Source organism: Megalobrama amblycephala, linkage group LG4 (assembly GCF_018812025.1).
Source record: "Megalobrama amblycephala isolate DHTTF-2021 linkage group LG4, ASM1881202v1, whole genome shotgun sequence".
Taxonomy (NCBI): Eukaryota; Metazoa; Chordata; class Actinopteri; order Cypriniformes; family Xenocyprididae; genus Megalobrama; species Megalobrama amblycephala.
The window spans coordinates 39,011,161-39,024,890 of NC_063047.1; the positions used below are offsets into that span (position 1 = coordinate 39,011,161).

Here is a 13,730-nt window from a genome sequence, read left to right on the forward strand (position 1 = left end):
AATTACAAATTGATTTGCATCTACAGAGCTCTTCGTTTACAGTATTTGGGAAATGAAAGAGGGAGTATAAATAGAAGAAACACCCAAGTGTGCACCACGAGCGGTGTAAAAGTAGTTATCGTAGCGCTGTTACAGTATTCCCGAGTCCCAGCCAACGTGGCCCACTTTGGAGCTTCAAAGGCTTATGTGGGGTAAGCCTTTCAGCAGGACGTCCTTATCCACATGCTGGAGAGCCACTTTCATGTTTCTGGGCCTCTCTGAAAGTTGGGCTCCAACATTACACCAAACAAAACAGGAGTTACTTGACCTCTGCTGGTAACATGCAGCTTAAAGCTGGGCATTTTGTTCTCTTGAGTAGCGCAAATCAATGCAACTAGGTTGCGTGTTAGAAATGTCTTAAACTAGGACTCCACTTGAAGACCACAAATTACCACTGAAACTAGGACTTTCACTTAGCAGGCAACAGAAAGATCTGCTTCACGCATGAACCAGAGACAAAGAGAGTAGTACATTATTCCCGTCCCAAACCAACATGCCACTCCAAATCCATTCACAACACAAGGAAGAAAATAGTATGCAAATAAATACTATATCAGAATTTTAACTCAAAGATTAATAGTGATAATGAACAGAATAACACTTAAAAAATAAATAAATAATGGGAATATTTGATTATTACCTGTGAAGTCAAGTCACCTTTATTTTTATAGCACTTTATATGATTGTTTCAAAACAACTTTACAGAGATAAACAGGAAAATAATGGTTCAATCTGCTTTTAAAAATATTTAATCCTCAAATATTTAAGTGCTATTTTAGTATTCTATTCTATTCTATTCTATTCTATTCTATTCTATTCTATTATAGTTTTATTAAATTTTTGAATTAGGTTTTATTTTTTTATATTTTAAATTTATTTGTTTATTTAGTTTTTTAAAGACCAATCAGTGCTTTTGTAAAAAAAAAAAAAAAAAAAAATCAAATATTACTATTTAGGTTTTTAAAAATGTATTTCCAGTTAGCAATTGTAATGATTTTTTTAATTTTTATTAATTGATTTATTGATTTATTGATTTATTTTTTGCCAAGGCAACATTTAATATTAGGTAACATTATATTTTATATTATTTTATTTTATTTATATATATATATATATATATATATATATATAAAATTTAAGGTAACATTTAATTATTGTTTTAAGTTTTTCATCTAATAATTATATTTTATTTTATTTCAGCTTTATTCAAATTTTAATAATTTTAGTTAATGATAATATTCTACGCAAAAATATCAAGTTCAGAGACCAAAACTGTCACTTGGATAGATGGATAAAGAGAAAACAAATTATTGTTTTATTTAGAAAAAGATATTGTTCACAGACCCACCACACAAATTTAAAAACAATAAAATAAAATAAACTCATGCTTCAAATGAGGCATTAAATCAGACAAAATATGCATAATTTTCAAGGTAAGACGAGAAGAACACATAGCTTTACATATCTAAAATCACCAGGTTATATATAAGTGTTTGCTCTGATCACATGCTGCATACCCATACCTGTTATCTCGTACACTTACTGTATAAAGTGTACAACAATGATAAAGTGCATTATCTCCTCACAGAACACTGCAGCACATGCACCGTGCAGTCGATGCAATATGAAGATGGCAAGAACAGAGAATGCTTTATTTTCTCAGTCAGTTGCTACAATACACAAAGGAAACTCTGACAGCCCTGAATTTGGATCTGATTTCAGCCTTAAATTGTAGCCGTAACAAAGCACTTGACAAAGATGCATTTTCATATCTGTACACCAGATGGCAGCGTTTCTTACCTTGTATATTGCAGCACATAGAAAATAAAGTCAGCAAAAGCTGATTTTACAACTGAAAAAAAAAAGTAAGCAAGGGTAAAAAATGAAAAGGGCTGGGGGTCACTGCCCCCTTCAGTCTGAGCAGAGAACTGCAGAAGGCAGGGATCAGTTCATGCTGTTATTACCTTACTGGATCGTTTCCAGCTCCTTCTCATAAGCATGGTCTGTGAATGAGACAAAGCGTTATAAAGCCACCCCTTGCCCTCTCTAACAGGGTGTTAGAGGTGAACCTGACAGCTTGTCTGAATACAGTTCAGAAGAGTCAAGGGGTCATAAGGAGGCAGGCCGGGGAAGCTATGGTCGGGGGGCAGCCATTATAAGCTAATAAAACTAGTAACTCACACAGAAACTGTGTGAAAATGTTGTCATTCAAAACTTTGTTAGTTCACCAACACAAAGATACACACATACCCAGATATACACACACATACAGATATCGAAAGAGGTGTTATAAGTGATTGGATCATAATTAATTGGTGAGGTCACCTTGTTTAAGGCCGAAAATAATCATATATATTATATCAAATGAATCTTTTATATGTGCACAGTAAGCAATGTGCTCAATTTGACTTTCCACTTCAAGAAACTAGAATATCTTAATATTTTTAGCATCTCTTTCTTGACTTATTTGCTGCCAAAAATTATTTGCTTTTTTTTTTTTTAGATTAGAAATAAAAAAATATCCATATTTGTTTTCTGTGATGATAAACTAGATTCCACTTACACATTAAACGTCACATCACAACAATGTAGCATGAAGTGTTTATCATTGCATTTGCATCCTGCTTCACATATTACATTTCTAAAAATATTATATATGTGTGTATTGGTGTATTGTATATGGTACCATATGCCGTACTTGAGTATTCCAAACCGTACTTATCCATTATCATGTTTAGGGTGCATTTGTTACGGCACTATCTGGCTAATAGGTAACCGGATTCATTTTTCTCTCATTGAAATTCTGCCCGCCAAAGCTGAACATATTCTTTAGAGACAATAGATTTCTATCTGAAGTATGCAATAGAAGTACTTTCCAGGTCAGACATTGGCTCATCCAGCCAGAGAACAAATTTGTAGTCTTCATTATTGTGGTCAAATTGGTTAAATAAAATATATTTGCTGAGAAAAACCATAAGGAGCCTTTGAAAATAAAAGGGAACATGGCAAAATATACTATTGTTCACAAGGTTGGGGTCAAATTTTTTGAGTCGTTTATGCTCATTTAAAGTTTTTTTTTTTTTTTGCTCATCAAGGCTGCATTACTTTGATCAAAAATATAGTACAACATTGAAATATTATTATAATAGCTTTTTTATTTTAATATATTTTAAAATGTGATTTATTCCTGTGATAGCAAAGCTCATTACTCCAGTCTTCAGTGTCACATGATTCTTCAGAAATCATTCTAATATGCCGGTTTCTTATTATAACTAATGTTGAAAACAGTGCTGCTTTATATTTTTGTGGAAACCATTTTTACAGGATACTTGATGAATAGAAAGATTAAAAGAACAGAATTTATTTGTAAAAATGTAAAAGTATTCACTGTCACTACTGATCAATTCAATGTGTTCTTGCTGAAAAAGACAGAAAAACATTGACTCCAAACCTTTGAACGCTAGTGCAACTCAAAGAAAGTGCTAGATTACCTTAGATTTCAATTTTAAAAAATAAAAAAATTTTTTTAATTAGATACCAAGCTCCAAAATCACCTTACCAATATATTTCCATGATTTTCCCAAAATGGACAGGTTTGGATAAGTACTTATAAAATTCATTTTATAGAGATTACAAAAAAAATTCCTAATGATCTTTATACTGTACAGCTGAAGAAGAAATAATTTCCCTGACTGTAGGAACCCTGTAGACAGAAATATGGAAACAGAATTCATGTATTTTCCTGAAAGTACAAAACAATGGGAATTTTCAGGAATCACTGATAATGTAAAGTATTGCATGTTCCAAGCACATCTGATCCAGCAATGTCACGTCACACACCAGCTCATATTCTCAGCTCAAACACATCAGCTAGAAAAACACAGAGATATGAAAATGAAAAACTCACTGTTTCCCTGAAGTCTCCCTCTTTTGGAATAAGTGTGACTGCCAGTTCCAGTGAACCCAAGTCATGGTTAGGATACTGGGGATCTTTGAGTTCAAGGGTCACATCCAAGGTCCTAAAAGGGAACAGAGAGAACCTACAGTATGAACAACTGAATACCTGTCATGATCAAAGATTATGTGTTCTACGTTTCTGTATCAGTGAGATACATTATATTGCCCAAAGTTTTGGGACGCCTGCCTTTACATGCACATGAACTTTAATGACATCCCATTCTTAATCCGTAGGGTTTAATATGGAGTTGGCCCACCCTTTGCAGCTATTATAGCTGCAACTCTTCTGGGAAGGCTTTCCACAAGGTTTAGGAGTGTGTTTATGGGAATTTTTGACCATTCTTCTAGAAGCGCATTTGTGAGGTCAGGCAGTGATGTTGGCGAGAAGGCCTGGCTCGCAGTCTCCGCTCTAATTCATCCCAAAGGTGTTCTATTGGGTTGAGGTCAGGACTCTGTGCAGGCCAGTCAAATTCCTCCACACCAAACTCACTCATCCATGTCTTTATGGATCTTGCTTTGTGCACTGGTGCGCAATCATTTTGAAACAGGAAGGGGCCATCCCCAAACTGTTCCCACAAAGTTGGGAGCATGAAATTGTTAAAAAATGTCTTGGTATGCTGAAGCATTAAGAGTTCCTTTCACTGGAACTAAGGGGCAAAGCCCAAACCCTGAAAAACAAGCCCACACCATAATCCCCCCTCCACCAAACTTTACACTCGGCACAATGCAGTCAGTCAAGTACCGTTCTTCTGGCAACCGCCAAACCCAGACTCGTCCATCGGATTGTCAGACAGAGTAGCGTGATTCCTCACTCCAGAGAACACGTCTCCACTGCTCTAGAGTCCAGTGGTAGAGTGCTTTACACCACTGCATCCGACACTTTGCATTGCACTTGGTGATGTAAGGCTTGGATGCAGCTGCTCGGCCATGGAAACCCATTCCATGAAGCTCTCTACGCACTGTTCTTCAGCTAATCTGAAGGCCACACGAAGTTTGGAGATCTGTAGCTATTGACTCTGCAGAAAGTTGTGACTTCTCGCACTGTGTGCCTCAGCATGCGCTGACCCCGCTCTGTGATTTTACGTGGCCTACCATTTCGTGGCTGAGTTGCTGTTGTTCCCAATTGCTTCCACTTTGTTATGATGCACTAACAGTTGACTGTGGAATATTTAGTAGTGAGGAAATTTCATGACTGGACTTATTGCACTGGTGGCAACCTATCACGGTACCACGCTTCAATTCACTGAGCTCCTGAGAGCGACCCATTCTTTCACAAATGTTTGTAGAAGCAGTTTGCATGCCTAGGTGCTTGATTTTATACACCTGTGGCTATGGAAGTGATTGGAACACCTGAATTCAATGATTTGGAGGGGTGTCCCAATACTTTTGGCAATATACTGTACTATTATAGTTATTAATATTTTGAATTTGTTTTTATTTTTCATATTTTCCATTTTTATTTTCATTTTAGTTTTAGTAATTTTGTTTGTAATTTTTTTGTTTTTTAAATGTCTATATAGTTTTTTTAATTTCAGTTTTAGTTTTAGTTATTTTAGTACAAATGAGTAGGCAACAAAAATGAAAACAAGAAGTGAGAAGTGGCTTGACAGCTTCATTTAAATATGAGCAATTATTATTTATTTTTTTCTAGATAGTGTTTATTTTAATTCAAGTTTTTTTTAATGGTTTTAGATTTAGTCAACTATAATAACGCTCATTTGTACATGCAAAATCACTAGGGGGCAGCAATGCCAAAATAAATGAATTGAGATTGCGACTCTTGTGATTGTGTTTCAGATGCGTTATTGTGTCACAAAGCATTAGATGACCTTTGGTGCTCCAGGGACTCTAAATGGAGATATGCAGAGCCCATGAAGTCATCCTGCAGCCCAAAGTCATAGTCAAAGACCTGCAGAGGAAAGAAAACAACCAACAGTAAGGCATATCATTTCACACGACAAAGAACAGAAGCAGGAGTTACTGTGACTATAAGACCGGCGTACAGTTTAAAGCGTAAATATACAGTACAGGCTGACTCTTTACAATCTCCATTAGCTGCATTAAAATTAAAACACAATAAATAAGCACTAATGACTTAGCAGCAAATAAAAATGTCTACATAATCAATTTAACGACTGGAGTGAAGCACTCAAAATGTTTTTTCCATTTACCTTCACATAGAGTGGCTCTCTCAAACTCTCCACCAGCAGACTGACTTTCTCTTCCCATACTGGGTTCAGGTTTTTGTGGATTGTCTTGCTGCGGAAAACCTCCTTCCCTGCTATCTTAAACTTAACATATGGGTCACTGGTCCCTGTCAATGCATCAAGAAAAACACACAATATATTTGACTGTTATTCAAAAGAAACAGTAGTAAATAAAGTTTTTTTTTTTTTTTTTTTCCTACAAAACTAGAACATGGTGTTATAGACAAACTTAGTTTAAATAGTACTTTGGAACCACTTTCCAAATACTACAAAAGAAAGAACTTAATTGAGAAAATGAATTAGAATAAGCATTCTCTATATTCAACCCTTCTGATAACTATCCTACATCATCCAGCTATAAAATGTATAATAATAAATAAATTGCTGACAACAAACACATAATTATGTTCATATGCATGTAGTTATCATCTGTTTTTTTTTTTTTTCCTTTTTTCTTTGTTTTCTTTTGCTGTAAAGCTCTTTCTTTCCCATGGAGTAGTTGTGTACAGTGTGTGTAAGTTGGTCTGAGGCAGTGGAAGCAGAATGATTTGGGTCATGTGACCTTAACTGTCAACTCTTATTGGCTCAAGCACTAAAATGAGAGTGGATAAGTGTGCTGTGTGCAGCCAAGGGCAGTCAGAATACAGCGACCGCAAACATAAATAAACAAATTCACCACTGAATAATAATCAACATGACAGAACCTCATTATAGAGTCTGAGAAAACAAGACTCAACAGAATGAACAACTACAGAGCATATAATAACATTTAATGTGTGTGAATGTGATATATTCCACAATGTTAATACATTAAGAGACTTGTCTAAGTGACTTGGCTCCCTAAAATCGCAAAAGCAACATCCTGTCATTTGACTCAATTGGTTTGCAGTTTTCATAAGAGACCACTAGATGTCTCTATGTGTTCAGTGTAAAATGCACACAACTTCCTGAATCTGTCACCTGACCTGCTCTATATCACTGTGGTCACTGTGATTTTGCCAAGCAAGACATGTTCCTGGATCAACATATTTTGTTGATCCTGGAACAACCTTCCAAAAATTTAGTCCTAACCTTTTCCCAACCCCTAAACCTAACCCTACCCATAACTTATCCCTAAAATCAGAGGGAAATGACAGTTGAATAACACTGTTGTGGAAGCACCTAACCCAGGTTGTAAGCCTAAACTTGACATAAATGGTAAACTTGTGCCTCAAATCTGATTGGATGATTGGAATGTTGTTCCAGGATCAACACAGATGTTGATCCAGGAACATGTACTTGGTGAAATCATGTTCACCATATGACTGCAGTGGATCCGGATGAGGAAGCATCTGGTAGCATAATATCTACCAGAGATGTAAAATCACAGCACTTGCTATGCGAATCTAATTAATCAAAAAAGGTATGTGGTTTAATAGAAAAATGTGGCATCATTCCTTACAAAATAATGAGCAGGAAAAGTAACACAAACATTTATAAGCTTTTAAAAAAAAATTATATAAAAGTATTTGTACTGAAAATAAAAAATGTCATACTGTACGTCAAATTTGTCAATAAAATCTTTTGTCTAAATAATGTGGTAACATATTTAAGTGTCATTCTGTGCACAAAATGCAACAAATAAATGGTCAATCACACAGTCTGTTGTGCCAAACCACAGTAAACACATCCTGAATGGAGCCCTTAGTTTTAATTACTCTGACAAACATCAATGTCGAGAGAAAGGTCAATATTATGACTATATAAAGTGTTGGATTTACCGGGAATCAATCAACCTCCTAATGTTTAGATTCAGCTCACGTTCTGCTCTGCAGAAACCTGTGTCTCCCTGTGGAGAGATGCATTAATGCCCCGCAACAAAAGAGTGAATGTGACGCTACCACAGTATACGATAGCTTTAAAGACCAAATTCAAGTTTAAATAGCTCACAAATCTCATGCATATTCAGATTTGGCATCAATGACACATTAGAAAATACTGTGTGTGAACAAGAATGAGATCTGAAGCAAAGGAGACTATCAGAGTATACCGACTATGTTCATCGCATAAAGCTATTGAATGCCTTCGGGAGACCAACGCGCATGATTCATATGTTTTATGATGCTTTTTGACATTTATGCAACTCGAAAGCCCCTGGTCACTATTCACTTTTATTGTATAGAAAAGAGCAGTGTGGACAAGAACACACAGGTTTGGAATGACATGAGGTTGAGTATTGGATTGGCAATATATATTTGAGTAAAGTATCCCTTTAAAAGTTTGAGTAGTATTTGTCCATTTTTCTATGAACAATGTCTCATCTGCAAAAACTGCAGACTGGAGTATGTTTCACTGAAAAAAGTGTTGGTGTGGGCACGCTGATGACAGCTCCATATATATGATGACTTAAATTACAGCTCGCTGGCAGGGAATCCCCATTCAACACCTCTGCAGAGTCTCTGAGGAAAGCCTCTGTAATGTCATTAAATCAGCACTGAGACATTTAGTCCAGTAATTAAACCTTCTCCTGCAGATCAGTATAGTTTGATTTGGGTTTTTTTTGTTGAATTTCACATTCACATTTTTCTGCATCAAGAACACAAATTGTTTCGAAAAACATGAAAACAAAACTTCAGTTAAGCAAACCTCTTCCTGCAAATCTCCACAGCCATTAAATATAATAACCAATTCACTGTCTTTATATACCAATGAAATCCATCCCCTCATTTAGGAGATATACAACACCAACACAAGATGTTATTTTCCATTTCATCCACCCATAAGGCCAATCCTAATGTTCAATCAGCCACTGAGTCATTCATCTAAATAATACAATAAACTGCATTCAAATTCAAGAGGAGTCAGTGACTCTAGATAATGACTCTGGTTAAGCAATCTGTTCGCCTCTGGATGTTGATGCCCAGCTGTGAATTATGTTTGTGCACCATGAGATAGCTGCAAGAAGTCAGTTTATCTTAATGTCTCCATTTCAAGGTAAAGGAAAAGACCAAAGACGACCTGATGCGAATATTTAACAGTGTATACACGTTAAAACATTCAATATAGACAATTCACATCACATAAACACATCACATACTATAAGAAACACAGCATAACAACTGAAACCACACTTAAAAGCGTTTCTCTTTAAGATTTTCTATTTGTATACATTTTACAGCATAGCAATTTTTCTTTCTGTTCTCCAGAATGATTTGAGATGATCTAAAAAGCACATTTAGCTTCAGTGGAAGCACATCTGACCATCTGTACAAAGAGTCACATGATCGTGATTTACTTATTTGATTAGTGACAAACAGTGCAGAATCTGAAATATTTCTTATTCATTTCAAGTCCTAGATTTTCTTTGTTCTAGACTTTTTAAAAGATCCCAAATTTCCATTGTGGTCTCAAATTTTTGAACATTACTGGACATAGGACAGTAGATCTCAGCCTTTTTGACTTCAAGGCCTCCCCATAGTATGGTGCAGGGATGACGTATTTTTGTAGGCCATCCCAGAAGTTAGCATCGCCCTAGTCTCAGCCTCAGACATCACGCCCATGGACAGTTGGCTGAATTTCTGATGCATACTTCACAGAAAATTGGAAACACTTCAGGAGTTTCAAAGTCGTCATCGGATTTCAGAGAGTGGAGACGTGTGTGTCATGTTCTTTAAAGGTGCAGTGTGTAAATTTTAGCTGCCTCTAGCGGTGAGGTTGCGAATGGCAACCAACGGCTCAGTCCACGACTCACCCCTCCCTTTCGAAGCACATAGAAAAGCTACGGTGGCCGACATAGGACAAAGATGTCGTCGTCTGAGATAGAAGAGAGTAGCCAGTCAAGCAAATGCACTCTGTAAAGCAGTTTGTCCGTTTAGGGCTATTGTAGAAACATGGCGGCGCAAAATGGCGAATTCAATGTAAGGGGACCCGCAGTGTGTGTAGATAGAAATGGCTCATTCTAAGGTAATACAAACATAATGTTTCATTATGCAAGGTCTTTATACACCACTGAAAACATAGTTATGTATATTATATTGCATTTCTGTCAATAGATCCTTCTAAATATTACACATTGGACCTTTAACGGTCCGCCTGGAAACAAAGCTGCCATGATGCCAAACCCCCTCATGGAAAAAGAAAAACGTTGTGTTTACAACTGTAACAATGAGCGCTTATCAGAAACAACTACACACTGGTCTGTCAAAAGTATGTAAAGTCCATTGTATAGACTTTGTAAAATACGTCCAAGAGTTAACACGCCGGTCTGTTATTGTAGGGACATCGACTTTACATTTCCACTCCCCTAAACATGACGCTGAACAAAACTGATGACTGTTATAGAAAATCACAAGAGGGTATTACTGATGTATTTTATATTGTAGAATAAAACGTGAAAATATCTTGAACCTATGTTCAACACAGAGCTTATATCAAGCATTTAACCAAAAACCAATTCAAAAAACCCACTGACTTCAGGACTATGCACAGGAAGTGCTAAAATGCTAAATACGTCATCCCTGCACCACTCCTGCACCATTGTCCACAACAATATTTGAAGATGAACAATAACATATCAGATTGACATTAACTAAGATTAATAAATGCTGTAGTTCATGTTAACTAAAGTTACCAAATGAAACCTTATTGTGTATAGCATTATCTTACAAAGGTAACATAATGCACAGAATATTGCACAACAACAACAACAAAATACTCAAAAGAGAGAGAAAGGCATCCTTGTATGCAGCACTGAACAATGAATTGAAAAGTTCTGAGGTGGAAAAAATGCTGACACACATCAACTGTGGGTCTGATGTATGCCGCATCTCTGCCCTTGACAGCCGCCTGCAGCACAATTTGTGATCAAGAATGATTTCTCATCAACCACAATGGAAGATGGACAGAATGGCGGAATTTCCCACATGCATTCCCCATCACATTCATCAAACTGCCCTCTACAACACATGAGTGAGCAGAAGTGGAGGTGCTCCAAGACATCCGTTCACAGAAGGATCAATAGATGGTTTGAATGAGTGAGGCACTGTGTGTGACTGCAGGATCATGGTGTGCTGATCAGTGAGCGATATCTCCTCTTCCCTCAGATCAATATGTACATTAAACACCTGCACATTTGCTCTCAAACTGCATTTTTTATTGACCTATAAAAGTTGTGCCACTGTCAATCTAAAAGGCCAGTGAGCTTAAATTGAAACTATCACTATAACCATCACTATCTTGGCCAGAAACCGACAATGCGTAATTGTTTGCTTATGGCAATGACCTGAGTTCATTAGCAGCTAGCTCGTTTCAATAAAAAGGAAGAACTTAATTCTTGTTTTTACATTTCTCTTATCCTAAAATATGTGTCCTGTGGCTTCATTTAGTGTTTTGTGGAGAGATTTGGTTCTATTATCATATATAAACAAGCTATTATGGAATAAATACATTATTAGTGATGATTCATTGTGCTCTATGACTGACAAATTCTTACTGACAGATTTTTGTCACAACGCCAATGTGTACACTATGATAAAACTTAGCTCAAAGAATTATACAGACAATGAGAATTAATTTCTCATTGTTGTTGTCATTATTTATATACGGTACATATACAAAATGCATAATGTGTTTGCAGTTGATGAATAGGAGGTAAAAAACAGCATTTATTTGAAATAGAAATATTTTTTAACAAATGTCTTTACTGTCACTAATATGGAAATACAACAAAAAATATTTTGTCTCAATTTGTCTATCAGTGCTGTACTTTCAGAGCCTCATTTTATTTATCTATTATAAGTTGGACTGATGGGTTGCATTAGTCTGGCAAGCATGTTATAAGTTTTGACTAAAATTCACACACTTCATAATATTGGCACAGAGGCTGGTGTTCAATCATTAACCTCTGCTTTGCTTGTGCAGCCATCTAACACTCTCTGTCACAAATAATACTGCAGCATCAGAGTGGAACTGCCTTTGCCAGCAATGACGAAACACACTGACAATCTGGCACTGAGCAATCGATTCAGTTGAGCTGTGATTTTCTACAATAGATCAAAAGACAATTGTCATGTCAGTTTTAGTGGCCAACAAAAACTGTGGCCATTTCAGCAACGGCACAGATATCATAAAATAAGCTACTAAACAAGCAGGACAGCACAAGCAGAATCTTACTCTAGAAGTGATACTATATGCCATGTAGCCACCAAGGGGCAGTGTATCACTGATAAATGTATTCTCTCTCCACTATCTTGTTCTTTTGGCACACATCTTTTATGTTACCTGTGGGAATATTCCAGAAAGAAGGTTATGCAACATGCCTGGGAAAGTTTGCAAAAAAGTAAACTGACAACCTTAACTTTTGGTTCCAAAATATGAGGTAATTTTCAGAGAACTAGACATGGCAACATACACTTTCGGTGCATTCCAAATGGGATATATCACCCTCTGAATGGGCATTTCGGAGTGAAAATAATCATGGCCGCCATGTTGACGGGTCATTCCAAACCGAAGTGCTCAAAATTGGCCACTTCAAAGGGCCCTTCGGAATGAAGGATTTCGAAGGCGTACCACTTCAGGCCCCCATGATCCTTTGCACAGGGAAGTTCTTTGACGTCACAGAATGGGTACAGGAGGTTATAAGAGTTTGATTTTACCTATAAATGTATATATAGTATTTTTCTATACTACTGTATTATTTATACAAGTTAGATTTGGTACATTATTATGGTCAAAATGACATTGTACTTCAACAAAAATACTTTACAGCTCCCTGTATCAGTCCATTCAAATGTTAAAAATACATAGACACAATATAGCCTACATGCGATAAACCTAAAATGAATAAATAAATAAACTAACGCTAAACAAAGGTCGCAGCTTGCACAATTTACTCCTCTTTGATTGTCTCGTTAAGATGACGCAGAAGTGCGTTCCAAAAGAAGAGGGGTTTTTTTTACCCCTACACCCTTCCTCCCTTTGAAGCTCTCACTCAAGAGGGTAAACTCTTTGAAGGGATTAGGGCATAGGGATGAGCCCTTCCAAATGGAACTCAGGGTATATTGCCAAAAGTATTGGGACATATGTATGTGGGCAATATTAGCCTTTTTATAGTGTGCACACCACGGATCCACACTTTGAAAATCTACAGGAAATAGTATAGAGAGTATGGACATTGGGATGCAGGGTTCATGTGTTCACTGTGACTGAACCTACTCCTGAATGTGTTTTTCGAACTGGTAACATAGAAAGTTTTGAGTTAGTCAACTTAGAGTTCAAGGTTTATATGACAGCAAGTTAACCCTGCTTTTCTGGAATACCCCCTGACACAAGCAAAATAAGTGTTTCCTCAGATAGTAATTACTATCATCTTTGTGTAAAGCACCAAGGTTTAAACTCGACACTTCCTTTACTAAAATAAAACTCAAACAGGAATAAACAAAATTACAGTTCTTCTGTGTTTTCCAGACCTTCAGACTTTACGCACATCCATTTCTGACAACCATGAAGACCAAAATAGCAAATGGACATGGTACTATGGCAAAAGCATGT

At 36.4% G+C, this 13,730-nt stretch overlaps 1 protein-coding gene across 6 annotated transcripts in view; it reads right to left on the minus strand.

Annotated features, from left to right (window-relative positions):
* LOC125267495 (multiple C2 and transmembrane domain-containing protein 1-like) overlaps positions 1–13,730 on the minus strand; it is a 204,249-nt gene that overhangs the window by 85,733 nt on the left and 104,786 nt on the right. For 4 of the 6 annotated variants that reach the window (XM_048189181.1, XM_048189185.1, XM_048189183.1 and 1 more), the window contains exons 3-6: positions 6,168–6,310; positions 5,826–5,905; positions 3,947–4,058; positions 2,004–2,042 (exon numbers count right to left, since the gene is read on the minus strand). In XM_048189181.1, coding sequence (XP_048045138.1) covers positions 2,004–2,042; positions 3,947–4,058; positions 5,826–5,905; positions 6,168–6,310 — 374 coding nt within the window. The remainder of the gene's footprint in view (positions 1–2,003; positions 2,043–3,946; positions 4,059–5,825; positions 5,906–6,167; positions 6,311–13,730) is intronic. The other 2 variants (XM_048189182.1, XM_048189184.1) reach the window with 1 other exon arrangement.